Source organism: Boleophthalmus pectinirostris, unplaced genomic scaffold (assembly GCF_026225935.1).
Source record: "Boleophthalmus pectinirostris isolate CB_2022bp ecotype Guang Dong unplaced genomic scaffold, ASM2622593v1 HiC_scaffold_21, whole genome shotgun sequence".
In the NCBI taxonomy this organism is placed as follows: domain Eukaryota; kingdom Metazoa; phylum Chordata; class Actinopteri; order Gobiiformes; family Gobiidae; genus Boleophthalmus; species Boleophthalmus pectinirostris.
The window spans coordinates 32,988,633-33,007,110 of record NW_026571175.1 but is presented as its reverse complement, the minus strand read 5'-3'; the positions used below and the strand labels follow the sequence as shown (position 1 = coordinate 33,007,110).

At 39.0% G+C, this 18,478-nt stretch overlaps 1 protein-coding gene across 7 annotated transcripts in view; it reads right to left on the bottom strand.

Moving 5' to 3' along the window:
• Positions 1-18,068, bottom strand: part of si:ch211-152p11.4 (regulator of G-protein signaling 3) — a 79,840-nt gene extending 61,772 nt beyond the window's left edge. For 5 of the 7 annotated variants that reach the window (XR_008632692.1, XR_008632694.1, XR_008632693.1 and 2 more), the window contains exons 1-3: positions 17,594-18,068; positions 4,444-4,484; positions 478-972 (exon numbers count right to left, since the gene is read on the bottom strand). Coding sequence is in view for 3 of the 7 variants with exons in the window: in XM_055157019.1 (XP_055012994.1) it covers positions 478-972; positions 4,444-4,470 (522 nt within the window). In the remaining 4 variants the exon portion in view is untranslated. Of the gene's footprint in view, positions 1-477; positions 973-4,443; positions 4,490-17,593 lie in introns of all 7 variants that reach the window. The other 2 variants (XM_055157020.1, XM_055157021.1) reach the window with 2 other exon arrangements.
• Positions 18,069-18,478: the final 410 nt, after the last annotated feature.

Sequence of the window (18,478 nt, the reverse complement as noted above, 5' to 3'; positions counted from 1 at the left end):
AGTCTGTAAAACTTTTGTCTCTGTCATAGTCCTTATTGAAGGTCAGGAGCGGAGTTTATTTCTTGTTTTCCTCGTATAAATAACATCAACGCACCTGACAGAACTTCTCAGTTTCGTACAAATTGTTTTGCTTCCTGTTTACAGCCAGATCCTGTAGTTTTTCAAATGTTACAGCAGTGGCCACAGCTTATGAAAAAACTAGTTTGCGATAAAGAAATTAACACCGTTAAAATAGTTTTGTGTTAACTTGTTAATAACGCTATATTTTTGACAGCACTAAAATAAATAAAACAACTCAAACATGTGTGATTGAAACAAAACACAACTGCAGGTCTGTTTTCGATGAGGAAATTTCACAAGAAGAGTCAATTTTGCGTAATGTAGGATCTTTAAAATTCTATAAATTATTTCATAAATCATGACATACCCAAACAAAGATTAAAAAAAAAAAAAAATCCAAAATCAAAACTCGTTTACCTGTCCTCCGAAGAGACTCTTGAGGTGGAGTTTGGCGGCGAGCAGCTTGGCCCTCTTCTGGGACTTGGAGGGGTTGGCGCAGGTCGGGTCAGTGGGCGACGCCGGCGCTTCCTCTTTCTCTATGCTCTCCGTGCTGCTCCCGTTTGCCACCGGTGCCAACTGTCCGTCGCTGTACGCCCGGCACCCCTCGTTAATCACGCACACGCTCAACCGGTTTTTACTGTCCTTTTTAATATCGTCCAAGTTTTCCGTGCTTATGCTCCGTTCTCTGGTCAGCTGCCTCTTTCCGCTCGGTTCCCGGATGAGAGGCGGGAAGCAGCCAGTCCTCGCGCAGTCGGGCTCATCGGAATATTCGTGCAAAGTGTACGTCCCAGAGTTTCGGTCTCGAGGCTCGTCCGTGTTCTTTAGCGCAACTTTTTTCCAAGGAAGGAAATCCAAATCCAGGAGAGAGCCTTCGGAGCTGAACCGCCGCATGATGACAAGGTGGGGAGGGGGCTGTGAAACAAAGAGAAACAAAAGTTAAAGAAGCACGGTGTAACTTTTTTGGAGAAGAGTACGCCACCTGCTTGGTCCCAGAGTGTTTAATTTAATTTCCTGGAACGTTCCACAGTTAAAGAGCCTATATTACGCTTTTTCCTGATATGTTATAATAATGTTTACTCTTCACAAACATTCCTGGAGTTGTGTTTTGTTTCCTTCACACATGTTTAACAAACAAATCCTGCATATTTAGACTGGATAAATTCTCTCAAACGGTAAACACTTTCACTTGAACCATTTAGATCAGAGGTGGGCAATTATGTTTTCCATTGGACCACATGAGAAACAGAAAATATTGTGAAGTGCCAAAACGCTTAACTTGCTAAACTGCTTAATATTAATTGTATTTCTTTAAAAAAAAACAAAAAAAAAGCAGTAAATATCATTGTTTTGAGAAAGATTGGTAAGAGTTTATGTTATGCCTAAGCAATTAATTAATGTATTTATTTTGTAAGTATAACATAAGAATTTGAAAAAAAACACACGAGTTAAAAAAAAAAGTAGGTGCTGGAAGAGGCAAAACCCCCCAAAAGGGCTTATATATTAAAGCCTCCACCTTATCAATACATAAAAAATTTAACATTATCGCTGTGCAATGAAAAAGTGATGCTGCCTTACAAAAAATGTCGTTTAAAAAAACACCTCTAAAGTAAAAGCAAAGCAGCTTTAGTGCAAGAGGTAAAATTATAAAATATGGTGATTTTGTAATTACAAATGAGCTTAAACGGGCAGGTCAGAGTCAACCAAAGGGCCGTCCGTATGGGTCCCTGGAGCTGGACAATGCCCAGGTCTGATTTAAATGTGTGATGGAATTTTAATATTGTGGAAAGATTTCTCTCAATCCGTCTTTGTGATTTCTACCTGAGACCCGGACCAGTCATTGGCATGTGTAAAGGCTCAGCCGCTACAGCCCTTCCCACCCACATGGCAATATTTTTTTGGTCAAAACGGAGACATTTGTGTTCGTTTTGGCCTTTCGTCAACACAGAGATGGCTTTGTCTTAGTTGTCCTCAAATGTGTGATAAGTTGATTACCAAAACCCTGAGAAACAAAAGCCGCTCTGCTCTGATATGTATGTAGCTTGTATTTTCTGTATGAATACTCAGAGCTCAGATGTGGTGGTCTGAGTGGGACAGAGACTCTAGTAGAGACTCAGAGCTGGGGGGTCTAATGTGGGAGGGACATGCTGCTGGAGGACAGGTTGTTGGTCTCTGGTCTAGGCCCTGTCCATATCTGCTGTTGCAAGAATAAACCTTTGTCTGTATTCTAAAAGCTCACCAGGTTTCGCAAACTGATTCATTATTTATCATCAAGAGATATATAATTTTTTCCACAACAGATGAAAACAGCCAATTTCTGCAGAACAAAAGGTAAAAGGAGCTGTTTATACATGCATCCCAAATCTCGCACAATTCATACTGGAAGGATCCTCCAAAAAAGTGAGCATCAAAGCGCCATGTTTGTTTTCCCAGTGGGATGCGACTATTATCTGATCTTTTCAAGTCTTTTGAAGCATATCACTTTTGTTTATGGTTCTGATATTGTCATATTTTAGATATGGGATTCGGACATTGTAATTGTGTGGTTGTTGGATCCTAACAGCGGAAAACAGCTCGAGAAATGGGTTTCAGAAGTTTGCGAACTCCATAAATGCAAAAGTGAATCAGATGTGTGTGACTGCAAACCTCCGTTCAAACTGTTTCCCTTTCGAACGGAATTGAAAAATAGTGAAAGGTGAAGGTGATGGGCAGGATTGATCCACTGGAAGGATGAAAAACAAAACCTTTGGCTGCCTAAATCATCCAGAGTTTGCAACAAACATTTTGTATGTGAAGCACCAACAAAGTAAAATCCCGTTTGTTAAGTGAGAGGTGCAGAAGACAAACAGACTGAACTGCAACTTTCTTGTTCTTGTGGTTTTACAGCAACATCACGTCTTGGTCTCTTTGCAGTGGAAGGTGTTTCTTGGTGAACAGCTGGTGCCTTTCACTTTGGAGTTGACTTTTTAAATTCGTGACAAAGGTTGAGTGAGGGATCAGGATTTTGCTTTGTTGTCGCTCCACATACAAAATGTTCGCTGCACAAACTTGGGATGATTTTAGGCAGTCAAAGGTTTCATTTTTCGTCCTTCTTGTGGATCAATCCTGCCCATCACCTTCACCTTTCACTATTTTTCAATTTCATTGGGAAGGGAAACAATTTGAACAGAGGTTTGCAGTCACACACATCTGATTCCCTTAGCACATCACAATTACATGTCGAATCTCTTTAAAACTAGAAAAGCATCAGAGCGCAGACCTCCGCCAAGGACTACCCCCATTTTTTATATAAATTGCAATAAAATCAGTCTTCTGGACAGATCCGGATCAGCTTTGAACATGAAAGAGGATCCCATTGTCCATCTGAGTCAAATTTCATGGGGTTGGTCAATAATTAACCCAGATATTGAGAAACAAAATTTTTGGCCCATTTACCACAATGTTAACTAAAATTTCAAAGTGATCCAGAATCCAGGATTTCTTCCGGATCACCCCCAAAATGAAATCAGTTCTTCCTTTTCACATTTCCAAAAATCCTGAAAATTATCAAAATCGGTCCATAACATATAACAAACAACAAACAGACAAACAAACCAGACAAAACTAAAATATAAGCAATATCAGAACCAGAAACAAAAGTGATATGGTTCAAAAGACTTAGATCAAAGACTTAGATGGTTCAAAAGACAAAAGATCAGCCTTGTCAATAGACGAATCCCACTGGGAAAACAAACATGCCGGTTTGATGCTCACTTTTTTCGGAGGATCCTTCCCAGCATGCATTGCGAGATGACCGGAAGTCTGAAATTCGGGATGCATGTATTTAAAAACTACCGCTTCACGACATCACAAGGTGGAAAGGAGCATTTTGAGCTTTGGAGATGCAGACAGACTAATAAAGAAGAGTTACTCAAACATGTGTGAATGAAACAAAACACAACTCCAGGTTTGTTTTTGTGGAGGTAACAACATTATAAACACAACTTAAAGCTCACAAGAATCAATTTTGCGTAATATAGAACCTTTAAGTGCAAAACTTGATTTCTCTATTACAACAAGCATTCGATTTGATTAGATTGGATTCAATTTCTTGATTTGATCCCCAAAGCATGAAGAGTGTCAGATTAGTGAAGAGTTAAGAGAAAAACTGTAATTTTGGAAGAGTTAAGTTTGAATTTTGCAGAGCGTAGCCAAGTAAAAGTACCATAACTTCAAAATAACATTACTCAAGTACAAATACAAAGTAGTGGCCCAAGAAATGACTCAGGTAAGAGTTAAAAAGTATACAGGGTTTTTGTATTAAACATTTGTGAATGAGACAAAACACAACTCCAGAAAAAGCCACACCAGAGAAAATGGAAATAAAAACGTCTAAATAACACAAACCTGAGTTAATGAGTTACTTTCCATCATTGTATTTTTCCCACCTATGCTGAAAAAAGGAGAATAATGGTTCACACCTCTTTTAAAATACCAGACGCGACTTAATGCGAGCGCTAATCACACGTTCAAATTGCAGCACGTGTCCCATCGGCTTTGTGCTCGATTCTAATAATTTCGGTTTCTCGTTTCTCTGTGCGTGAAGGACAGAGTCAATCCAAGTGTGAAACGTGTTCAGGCAGGATGAAAAGAACAAAAACGTGAGACATTTTGAAAACACGACTCCGAACGACGCATCTGTCTCATACAAATATAAAGATCTGATGAAAAAAAACAAAAAAAACACAGCTAGTTAGTGCGCTTTCTTTAGAAATACCAATAAGTGTGTCTTAAAGGTGCACTATGTAACTTTTCGAGTATGTTCAGCACCTGGTTGTGTCCGTGGAGAAGTGTTACGGAGATTGTTTTCCCTGGAATGTACGGGGTCAGTCTTATCATCAGAAGAGCCTCTAGTCAGAAAATCCATGTTCAGGTAGTTTTACAAATTGTTACAAATGAAATTGTATTTCAAGTTTTAAATATTTTAAAAAGTAAATATTAAAAGTAGTAAATATATTAAACCCTTAAAATACAGCAAAAATGTTTGAGGAAATAATGATTTGGGTGGAAATGGCATCTTAAGTGTAACAGGGTTAATAATTGTCTGATTTTCAGGCAACAACTTGCAAAATGTTCAGTAATTCGAGCTCTACATCCTTCATTTCAATTTTATTTTAAATCTTTTTCTTTTAATGTAGCATTGGTGGGTTTGTAAACCAATAAATCAAGTAATGCTGCCCTTAGCTGGTCATGAGCTCTGGGTAAGTGACCGAAAGGACAAGATCGCGGATACAAGCGCTCGAAATTTGTTTCCTCCGCAGGGTGGTCTGGGTGCTCTCTTAGAGACAGGGTGAGGAGCTCAGTCACACGGGAGGAGCTCGGAGTAGAGCCGCTGCTCCTCCACGTCGAGAGGAGCCAGTTGAGGCTCAGGCATCTGTTCCGGATGCCTCCTGGGCGCCTCCCTCGGGAGGTGTTCTGGGCATGTCCCACCGGGAGGAGACCCCGGGGAAGACCCAGGACACGCTGGAGGGACTATGTCTCTGGGCTGGCCTGGGAACGCCTCGGGGTCCCCCCGGAGGAGCTAGAGGACGTGTCTGGGGTGAAGGAAGTCTGGGAGTCCCTGCTTAGGCTGCTGCCCCCGCGACCCGGCCCCGGATAAGCAGAAGAAAATGGATGGATGGATGGATAACTAATAAAGACTAAGTTGTGTTTAGCCGTGTATATGACTGAAAGGTTTTCATTCTGCACTCTTCTCTCTAATTTAATGTCTCACTCTCTCGCTCTTTTTAATTTTGTGATGACTGTTTTTGTTTTTTTGATTTGTTTTTATTGTGATTTTAATGTATTTCTTATTGTGGAAAACACTTTGAATTAATTTGTGTACGAATTGTGCTTTACAAATAAACTTGTCTTGCCTAAATATCCAGCTGTTCTACAATCTCTATATTTAAAAAAAAAAATCAAATAAATACACTTATTCATAAAAAAAATATCCCAAAATAAACTGTGTTAATCTTCGTTTCAACTCGATTATATGAGTTTGGAGATCGTTTGACACACAAATCAAAATCGCAATCAAAATTCAGTTAATTGCTCAGCGTTCGGCAAAGCAACAACATCTCCATGGCGACAGTTACACAGTGAACCTTTCAGGAAGTTTGGCTCATAAATAATGAAAGATTATGCAACAGTTTGGGGTTTAATCGCAATCAAATCGAAATTTCAGTTAACGCCATTAGCAAATCACGAAGGCTGCAATTTTTGAAGTGCTGTAACTTCCTCCACAACCAACAAAACCTCCCGTTCTTCTGCGTAAAAGCTGCTAATCCTGTAGTTTACATCTGCGCAAACATGTTCTGAAATGTGATTCGTGTTTTAGTTTGTCAGTTCAGATTTAAATTCTTCTGGACGAGTTTAAAAGGACCTGTGTTGTGATATTTTCTGATCTAGTTTCCTCATCACAAACGGACCTGGAGTTGAGTTTTGTTTCATTCACACAATAACACACAAACTTAGCAGATTTACGCTGAGTTCTTCTTTCAAAAAAACACTTTGCTCCACCTCATGAGATCATATGGTGATACAGGAAATGCTCCGTTGTGTTTTTAAACTCCGTACACCTTCAATAAAATCATTACAACGATTTCAGGCCTGAAAACTACAGCTTCATGACATCACAAAGTGGAACAGAGCATTTTGAGCTTTGGAAATGTAGACAGATTAATAACAAAGGATTACTCAACCATGTGTGAATGAAACAAAACACAAATCCAGGTCTGTTTTTGACTTAAAGCTCAATTTAGAGAGTCACTTTGAGCTTAATCCTTTAATTAAAACGAATCAAGTTCCACACACAGACACAAAACAAGATAATAATTCAAACTGACATGAGTTCATTTTTCATCCAGACTTGTCACTATTCATTTTGTATTTGCATAAATGCTGCCTCAATTTATCAAGATAATCAATTAATCATTAAGGGACGGGACGAGACGCAATTTCCGTGAGACGAGATGAGATTTTTACATAATTTCTAATACATAAATTTCACGATTCAGTTTCCAATTTTGGCCTCGCAATTTTTTATTCATTTGATTTCATATAGTTTTGTTTCCATTTTAGTGCTGCTGTTTCGATTAAGAGATGTAACTCAGCAACACTTGACCCTTTTTTTGTCCAATCCAAATGTAAACACTTGGGAAAAAAAATCTCACGAGATCATTTTTGTCATGTGCGCACGATCTTGTGGCAGTTTTGTCTCACGAGAGAGATTTTATAGTACGAGATCTTGTGTAGAGCTGGGTGTCATTCAGAAGTTGCCGATACGATACATACCTCAATACATACATATCCATATGATTCTAAACGATGTATTTCAAATCAATTCAATACAGTTCAATAAAAAATAAAGGCTAAATCGTGGCTTTGATACTAAAAGTCTTTGTTAAACCACTTCTTGTGCAAAGTTCATATGAAACACAAATATTTTAATCATCAAAACAGTGAAAATGTGAAATGTGTCGCATAAACAAGTTCCAAAAAAGCAACAAAACTGTAGCTGTAACAAAATAATTTAGTAAAATATACCAAAAAATACTCTTGGTGATATATCAGTACAGCACCTCACGATATCAGTACTCATCACATTAAACAATACGATATGTTGATGTTTCAATATTTTTGCACACTTCTAATCTTGTGGTACGAAATCTTCCAGTAGGAGATTTTGCTGTGTGAGGTTTTGTGATACAAGATCTTGTGGTTTGAGATGTTGCAGTACGACATCTTGCGGTACAATATGTTGTAGTACGAGATTTTGCGATACAAGATTTTGTGGTATGAGATTTTGCTGTGTGAGGTTTTGTGTTACAAGATTTTGTGGTACGAGATCTTGTCCATCCCTATTAATCATAATAATTTGATGTAAACCCTGTCATTACTATTTCATTATACTGCAACTATTTTATTTTATAGCTCCAGCTTTATTGACTGTTTATAAAATTACCAACCAATTTTTTGTGTATTTTTATTTATGTATTTTTATTTTTTATTTTTGTCTGTGTGTTTCATTTTATTTCACTACATCCATCATTTTTTATTATATATATATTTATTTATTTGTTTTTTCTATGGGGGACGGTTGGTTTCTACAGTATATTATGTTGAAATAATAACGAGCTATAACGCTTTTTGTGAAATCTTTATAAATAAAATGTAAAAAAATAAAAATAAAATAAATCTAACAATCTCGCCCTTCCTGGTTTAACCTCCTGCTCTTGACTGTGTGTTTTGTGATAAGAAACAGCTCCTTTTATTGTATAAGATAAAAGATAAGAAGTGTGTTTACCGGTGAGGCGAGGGGTGACGTAGCTGCAGGCACCAAACACGACATGAGGTTTGGAATGTGGTCGTGCAGAAGCCTCATGACTTTCAATGCATCATTTACTGTCAACAGCACATCTTAAGAACACGCTGACGAATACCTGAGAGGCTTATCACCTCAAACAGCCAATAGGAAGGCTCTAGTCTACGTGACTGGTGTTCCCTTTAGAAGATTTTTGAATAATCTCTTGCTTTTAGCCATGTTATGATACTGTTCCCTTCTCAGAAACAGACCTGGGGTTGTGTTTTATGTTTTGTTTCATTCATTCATGCAAATGAGCCATGTGGTTTTAAATTTTGTTTCTATAGGCGAGTTTCATTGTTGACAAAAGCGCGCGTTGCATGCTGGGAATTATTTGGTCAATAAGTTCAAATATTTGTGCAGAGAAACGCAAATCTATTACAGAAATCTTTTTTAATTGATGAACTCTTTCTTTTACAAAATATTATAATATTATGAACAACCTAAAACTTGAAACCTGAAAAATGTAATTTCAACACAATGTTTTAACATTAACTTGTTTGCAAATAGGAATAAGTCAATTTTTCTTGGAAAATCCTGCACTCGGCTCCACTTTCCTCATTTTTGACATTTTGTTGATGAGGGAGTCACGGTCAACAGTCAAAACGATCGTCGTTTAAGAGCGTTTGGAAAGAGACAAGTCTTCATTTGTGCTGCTGCTCTGGTGGGAGGGGCCACGTACAGAGACACTGGAGACGCTGATATGATAAACACCACAGAAAATTAACAAGATTTTAAGAGAAAATATAATTAAATTATTTTAGTAGAAAATCAGCCGAGGCCCAGATTAAAGGTCTTGGAGGGCCGGATCTGGCCCCCGGGCCTTATGTTTGACACCTGTAACATAAAGGGTATTGATCCCGGTTATTTATCCACTCTAATATCAGAGAACCGAAGACGATTTGACCAGAAATTGGTCATAAGCATCGATGGACGCCAAATCACCAATCATCATCATTTCTGGTCAGAATCTCCAACTACCTGGACAAATATTCACTTGGGCGATATCCACAATGACTTGGTGGAAACTCCTGGGCCATTCACAGCAGAAAAGATGAAAACCTCCAAGAGTCTCGATGTGTTGTTGAACTTGTTGGAGTCCACGGTTTGTTAGGATCTTCTACGTTTGCTCTGCAGATGTTTGAAAGCCGTTTAATTCACCGTTAGTGGTTCTTTTCACTTGGAATACAAAAAAGACATTTTCCTTCTTCCGTGCTTCTATTTGTGCATCCAATAATGCAGCAGGAATTTACCATTATCGGGGATAAATACGCGAGGTTACGCACTGTGTTTGACGCTACTGTGTTTCTTGCCTCCGACCAAAATATTTCCCAGCAGCAACGCGGGCTTTTAATAACAATGACGTCAGCTGAAACTCGCCTGTCAGTCATTACCCAGAGCTCATGATCAGAGGTGAGAGGAGGAACGGAGATTGATGGTAGATCGAGAGCTTCGCCTTTCGACTCAGCTCCTCTTCACCAACGCTTCACCAATACAGCGACCGCATCACTGCCGGCGCTGCACTAATCCGCCTGTCAGTCTCACGCTCCGTCCTCCCCTCACTCGAGAATCAATATTGACATTTTATTTTTATTTTTTAGTTACACGATGCATTTACTCAGCATTTCTCCTTTTTCGTATAAAACGTAAACAAATGTGCACAAAGCTGCATTAAACCCATTATTACTCAATGTGTATGATATTTTATATTTTAGCTCCAGTTTTGCCACTAACCCAACGCCGTCCACCGTGGAAAATGGATGCAAATGACTTGTTTTATATTCTGCAATGTATTTCATTATTTCTTGAGCTGTTGTGAGGCAGCGCTGTTGTAAATGCTTCACGTATATTTTTTTGACTTGATTTTCTGACCACATTCTTGAAAATTTTCAGCATGTCGATTGTTCATGTCACTTCTCATGTTGTAGTATTTCCCGAGGTGAACCACATTCATCGTCAGTAGCTGCACTCTGTCCTTTTCTCCTTTCTTGTTTCGTGTCACGACCAGTGTTGGTTAGTAACAGATTACATGTACCGGAGTAACGTAATCAGAGTACAAACTATGAGTAACTGTATTCAGTTACAGTTACTGTTTCCATGAGTGGTAACTGGATTACAGTTACTTTATTGAAATAAATGGATTACATGGATTGCAGTATTTTCCTGTTTTCACATTTTGAGCTATATCCCTCCCTTTTTTTTTTTCTTTTTTTTTTCCAGTAATTCCACTCATTGCAGGAACTGAACCAGGTCTAAACCAGGACTAAAACCAGGTCTAAATTAGATCTAAACTAGAGCTGAAACCAGGTCTAAACCAGGACTAAAACAGGATTTAAACAGGACTAAACCAGGATTTAACAGGACTAAACCATGCTGCGTGGACCGTGTCTCCTCGTCTTCTATCAATAATATTTTTTTTTATACGGTTCAGTAAAGTCTGGGCTTTTCATTTTCTTTTATCAGACAAAACTTCTTATGTTACGATTTCCTCGTCTTTGCTTCTCTACAGCAAATCAAGTAATCCAAAGTATTCAGATTACGTTACTCAGTTTAAGTCATTTAATGGATTACGTTACAAACTACATTTTGGGGTATGTAATCTGTAATCTGTAGTGGAATACATTTTTAAAAGTCACCTTCCCAACACTGGTCACGACAAACACAAAATGCTTCTAGACCTCAGACTTAAAAGCCGCTGGGGTGTCCACAACGGCGATGACGCGACCGCAAAGGATTATGGTCCATGGCAATTTTACTACGACGATATGGTGACTAGAGCCCGACCGATATGGATTTTGCTGTGGCCGATATGAAACCGATATAATGGGAGTTGGCGCTGCCGATATAATCCCCGATATATTTAGTGATGTAAAAATTCACTGTAAATGTTGAATTGTTTAAAAAACTTAGGTTTGGCTCTGGTGGATTTTAAATTGGGTTTATTTTGGCAACATTTATTGTTATTCTGCCTCTTTACATCATATATTTACAGACAGTAGGTTCGGCTTAATGGCATTTTTGCATCACATTCTAGACACTAGTGATGGGTATTCCAGTTCTTTTTAGAGAACCGGCTCTTTTGGCTCGGCTCACTAAAAGCTGCTGGTTCTTTTGGCTCCCAAGTGGCTCTTCAGATTGTTTTGTTGCAAGCAGGACTAAAGCACGTCTAAAGCAGGACTGAAAAAGGACTAAACCGGGACTTATTTATTTTATGCTAAACTACAGTCAAATATGCTCGTTTTTTTTTTTTTTTTTTTGTTTTTTTTAATCCTACGTACACGCAAATTTCTCAAAGTTTCGTTTTTAGCCGCTGCCGCTGTCAAACCACGAATCACGCGGCGTGAAGAGAAAAAAAGTGAGAGAAAGAGAAAACACGGCTCCCAATAAGGATCAGGCTCCCGTCGTTCCCTTCAAAGAGTCGGTTCTAAGAGTCATTTCGTTTGCGACTGACCCATAACTAGTAAAGAAAGTAGCGCTATTAGCCTTTAGCCGTAAATACGTGCGCGCCGCGCAGTAATTAATTATATGTGCAAATGTCATAATTCACACGTCTATTCACAGCTCATTTACATATCAGTGCAGGTCCAGTAACAAATATACGGCCAATATAAACACTTTAGAACAGACCAATAGAAAACAGTCTGTTTATGTGCGGGAGCTACAGCAGCTAACCCATAACAAATGACAAAAACTAGCTTCAGAGTCGACATATTTCCAACACTCACCGCTCACACAGGCTCCTCCTCACATCACAAATCTGCACTAATAAATGTCCTTTTAATCCAGACTCAAACCGATTGTCCGTAAAAAGAAAATAATCTCAGTGTTTGGATCTGTGTCTGCAGGTGTAAACAAACACACGTGAGTGACGCGACTCTGTGGTGTGTTCAGGGACAGTACGGACACACACAGACAAATGACTCCGTAGATAAATACTGATGTGGAGCCACATATTAGGACATTTATCTGTCTGTAAATTGGATTAAATGAACAGAATGTAGAGAGTCTAAGCTTTATAAGGAGGTATAACATGCCCACGTGAAATATCGGCCCGATAGCCGATATGCCTAAAGTTGCCCATATCAGCCGATAATATCGGCCAGCCGATATATCGGTCGGGCTCTAATGGTGACATTGCCAGTATCGTTACATCCCTACTATCTAACCTTCCCTTTGGCTGTAAATAAATTCCTGTTCCTAATATTGGAACTCAGCCAGGCTTGGTGAGTTTATTTGTCTGGAGCCGAACGCTGTGGGAGACGTCACACTCCCTCTGTCCATTTATTTACACAGTCTGTGGTTTGTACAGATCTAAACTACAGGATTAACAGTTTTTTTATGCAGACTAAAACGGGAGATTTCGTTGTTTGTGGAGTAAATTACGGTACCTCAAAAACTGCAGACTCTGACAAGACGCTCTTCAGTGTCCATTTTCTTCTATTTCGAGTTAATTTAAAAGGTGCACCGTGTACATTTTCCGGTGGAGGCTCCATCAGATGCTTTTCCCCGTGGAGATGTTATTGCTTTGTCTGGAATGTGTCTCAGTGTGGTATTAAACCTTTCTATCATCATGGAGACCGCATCAAACCAAGTTACAGGTCAGATCTGCGGAGAGGCGACACCGCTCACAGTCAGAATGTCTGTTTTTCAAGGTATTTTTGAGCTATAAAACCACCTCTAACTCAATAAATGTAAAGTAGAGCTGTTTAATGTCATACACTGCAAAAACTAAAACCTTGTTAAGTTAATATGACTTGAATTTATCATGATTTGAGTCAATTTCACGTGAACAGTAAAATTATCTGCCAGTGGAATAAGACATTTTGAACTGTAAATATGAAACAAAATCAAAAGTTGCTTAAATTAAGACAAACGCACTCATTCCATTGGCAGATAATTTCACTTGTCAAGTTGAATTGACTCAAATAAAGTAAAATGTTCTTAATTTAAGCTATTTTACCTCACCTAGATATTACTTTTTGAAGTGTACTGTGGAACATTCCAGGCAGAGCAGTGACACATCCATAAAAACAAGCAGGTAGCGGATCAAAAAACAAGAAGTTACACAGAAATGTTGTTGCTTTGTTTGGAATGTGTCACAGTATGGCAATAAACCTCAGCCTGTTTCATCAGATGGTTTCACTTCGTGGAAACTGTCTGACCTCGCAGCGTTAGGATTCGTTCGCTCGACGGTAGGCAGGTACTTTTTTATTTAACCAATCGCTGCTGTTTAGTCGTGATGTATGTAATGCACCAAATCCCGTAGGAAGAAGGACAATAACATCTTTCCCCTTGATAAAATTCACCAAACATTCTCTTTGTTTCAGCTTTAAATCCTCAATCTCGGGAATCGTTGACAACACTGAATGTTTGACTCTTCGCTGATTGGCTGGTGCCCAAACTCGCACTTCCGGGGTTTTTGCGAACTGTCGAGTGTATTCCGATTCCTGACCTAGTCGCTGGATAAAAATGAAATTGAGTGGAGGCACTAGGTGGCGCCAGCCTGGCTAATTAAACCTTTCTATCATCATGGAATCCAAACTAGGCCAAGTTACAGGTCAGATCTGTGGAGAGGCGATTCTGCTCACAGTCAGAACGTCTGTTTTTCTAAGTATTTTTGAGATATAAAGTTATTATTTATTATTAATGATTTATTAGATATAAAACTTGTAATTGAATAACTGTAAAGTAGAGCTGTTTAATGTCACACTGTGGAACATTCCAGGCAGAGCAGTGACAAATCCATAGAAACAAGAAGTTACACAGAAATGTTGTTGCTTTGTCTGGTTTCACAGTATGGTGTTAAACCTTTTTATCTTCATGAAGACCACATCAAAACAAGATACACATCAGATCTGTGGAGAGGCGACCCTGCTAACAGTCAGAACTCTTTTTTATTTTTATTTATTTTTGAGCTATAAAACCACTTGTAATTGAGTAAATGTAAAGTAGAGCTGTTTAATGTCATACTGTGGAACATTCCAGGCAAAGCAACGACATATTCATACAAAACAGGCAGGTGACGGACCAAAAAACAAAAAAAATTACATAGATCTATCTTCATGGAATACAAACTAGACCAAGTTACAGGTCAGATCTGTGGAAAGGCGACACCTCTCAAAGTCAGAACGCTTGTTTTTTTTGAGCTGTAAAATCCACTTGTAATTGAAGAAATGTAAAGTAGAGCTGTTTAATGTCATACTGTGGAACATTCCAGCACAGCAATGGCTTATCCATAGAAACAAGGACAAGGCCTAAAAAACACAAAGTTACACAGTGCACCTCCATGGAAATGTTGTTGCTTTGTCTGGAATGTTCCACAGTATGACATTAAACCTTTCTACCTTTATAGAATCCGAATTAGACCAAGTTACAGGTCAGATCTGTGGAAAGGCGACACCGCTCAAAGTCAGAACGCTTGTTTTTTTGAGCTGTAAAACCACTTGTAATTGAATAAATGTACAGTAGAGCTGTTTAATGTCACACTGTGGAACATTCCAGACAGAGAAATGACAAATCCATAGAAACAAGAAGGTGACAGACCAAAAAAACAAAAAGTTACACAGTGCAACCTCCATGAAAATTATATTGCTTTGTTTGGAAAGTTTCACAGTATGGCATTAAACCTTTTTAACTTTATAGAATCCAAACTAGACCAAGTTACAGGTCAGATCTGTGGAGAGGCGACACCGCTCACAGTCAGAACACCTGTTTTTCTAGGAATTTTGAGCTATAAAACCGCTAGTAATTGAACAAATGTAAAGTAGAGCTGTTTAAAGTCATACTGTGCAACATTTCAAGCAAAGCGACGACATATTCCTTGAAAACAAGTAGGTGATTGACCAACAAACAAGTTACACAAAAATGTTGTTGCTTCATCTAGAATGTTTCACAGAATGGTATTTAAACCCTTCTGTCTTCATGGAATCCAAACTAGACCAAGTTACAGGTCAGATCTGCGGAGAGGCGACGCCGCTCACAGTCAAAACGCCTGTTTTTCTAGAAATTTTGAGCTATAAAACCACCTGTAACTGAATAAATGTACCTTCATGTAACAGATAATACTCCCTACAACCGTACAACTCACTCTTATGTAACAGATAATACTCCCTACAACCGTACAACAACTCACTCTTATGTAACAAATAATACTCCCTACAAACAACAAGCAGCTGATGAACCAAAAAACAAAAAGTTACACAGTGCACCTCCATGGAAATGTTGTTGCTTTGTCTGGAATGTTCCACAGTATGGTATTAAACCTTTCTATCTTTATAGAATCCAAATTAGACCAAGTTACAGGTCAGATCTGTGGAAAGGCGACACCGCTCACAGTCAGAACGCTTGTTTTTTTGAGCTGTAAAACCACTTGTAATTGAATAAATGTACAGTAGAGCTGTTTAATGTCACACTGTGGAACATTCCAGACAGAGAAATGACATATCCATAGAAACAAGAAGGTGACAGACCAAAAAAACAAAAAGTTACACAGTGCAACCTCCATTGAAAATTATATTGCTTTGCTTGGAATGTTTCACAGTATGGCATTAAACCTTTTTAACTTTATAGAATCCAAACTAGACCAAGTTACAGGTCAGATCTGCGGAGAGGCGACGCCGCTCACAGTCAGAACACCTGTTTTTCTAGGAATTTTGAGCTATAAAATCACCTGTAACTGAATAAATGTACCTTCATGTAACAGATAATACTCCCTACAACCGTACAACAACTCACTCTTACGTAACAGATAATACTCCCTACAAACAACAAGCAGCTGATGAACCAAAGAACAAAAAGTTACATCAGTGCACCTCCATGGAAATGTTGTTGCTTTGTCTGGAATGTTTCTTTCCATCTTTATAGAATCCAAACTAGACCAAGTTACAGGTCAGATCTGTGGAGAGGCGACGCCGCTCACAGTCAGAACGCCTGTTTTTCTTGGTATTTTTGAGTTATAAAACCACTTGTAGTTGAGTAAATGTAAAGTAGAGCTGTTTAAAGTCATACTGTGCAACATTTCAAGCAAAGCGACGACATATTCCTTGAAAACAAGTAGGTGATTGACCAACAAACAAGTTACACAGAAATGTTGTTGCTTCATCTAGAATGTTTCACAGAATGGTCTTTAAACCCTTCTGTCTTCAAGGAATCCAAACTAGACCAAGTTACAGGTCAGATCTGCGGAGAGGCGACGCCGCTCACAGTCAGAACACCTGTTTTTCTAGGAATTTTGAGCTATAAAACCACCTGTAACTGAATAAATGTACCCTCATGTAACAGATAATACTCCCTACAACCGTACAACAACTCACTCTTATGTAACAGATAATACTCCCTACAAACAACAAGCAGCTGACGGACCAAAGAACAAAAAGTTACATCGTGCACCTCCATGAAAATATTATTGCTTTGTCTAGAATGTTTCACAGAATGGTATTTAAACCCTTCTGTCTTCATGGAATCTAAACCAGACCAAGTTACAGGTCAGATCTGCGGAGAGGCGACACCGCTCACAGTCAGAATGCCTGTTTTTCTAGGAATTCTGAGCTATAAAACCACTTGTCATCGAATTATACGGTAGAGCTGTATAATGTCACACTGTGGAAACATTAAGTTCCACTAAGAACAGACTGTTTACGATTAAAAGACAAACTGTAGGCTTCTGAACCGTATCTTTAGGTTATATTTAGACTCACAGATTGTAGCCTAGATAAAAACTTACGAGGAATGAATAAGGAGGAGTCACCGACGCAAACGTCACATGACAACACAACACGCGTACTGTTACTGCGAGGCGTCCGTAAAGATTTCTCGATTGCTTTTCATTTATTTATTTCAGAGTCAGAGTCAAGAGTCGTACCCCCGATACCAGAATTTGTTCAATTAAATCACCTTTGAGTCTTAAAAAAGCAAAATTATGACTAGCTTTGGATCTACGTAATAAATATTAGGCTAATTACATGGAAAAATCTGACATAATTACTCAGGATGCCAATCGTTTTCCCAGTAGATTATCGCGTGGCAGGTGCTCCAGTTTACGTATCTCCACTTTTATGTGAGGAGCAGTCCGTTTTCATGCTCGTTTTATGGTGTTATTTATTTATTTAAGGAGGAAAGCCGCTCGTTAATGCGTGTCTAAACAAACCCACGTACCTTTGCGAAGTAATTAAACTTTGTCCATAGCCGTACGTCGCGTGTTTGATTCGTCCGGGATGGCGGGGCGGGGGGGGGATCACGCGAGCGACATGTGCACGCGGACGACGCCGACAACAGGTCTTCGTGCAGCGGATTCCCAAACAACCTGCAACACACCGCTTCTTGTCTTCCTTCCCAGAAATGTCTCCTTGCGCTAAGACGCCAGTGCCATTTACGCACGGGGCGCAACGCGATCCGCAAAAGGTTCAAAGGAAAGCGGGGAAAGTTTTGGAGTGGCGTGCGCTGTTTTGACGGTAAAAACGTAAAAATAAAAAAAAAAGAGAGAGAGAAAACAAGCACGTCGTCTCGTGTGCTCGCTCACGTTCGTTCCTCTCTGCCACTCCTTCGCGTGTGTCTCAACTTGCCAGCGCTTGCCACACGGAGGAAGAGGAACACGGTGCGCGCAGGGGAGGGCAGGCCACTTCTGCAACAGCGGGGAAGAAAGTACGAACAGTTTAATGAGTCACTCCGAGGTGTGTCCCCGGAGCGAAAAAATTAACTGACGTCAAATGAGTGGGCTCGGGCGGGAATTCAGGGAAGCAGCCCGAAGGAGTTTAAAGAGCCATTAAAGCAGCCTCACGAAGCTTTACTCTAAAAAAAAAACCTAAAAAAAAAAAAAAAAAAAAAAATTAAATTAAATACAACAATAAAAAAAAATAATAATAAAATTAATTAGTAATAATAATAATAATAATAATAATAATAATATTACATAGTGTAGTATAATATAATTTAGTACAACAACTCACCCATATGTAACAGATAATACTCCCCTATAACAGATAATACTCCCTACAACTGTGCAACAACTCACCCTTATGTAACAGATAATACTCCCTACAA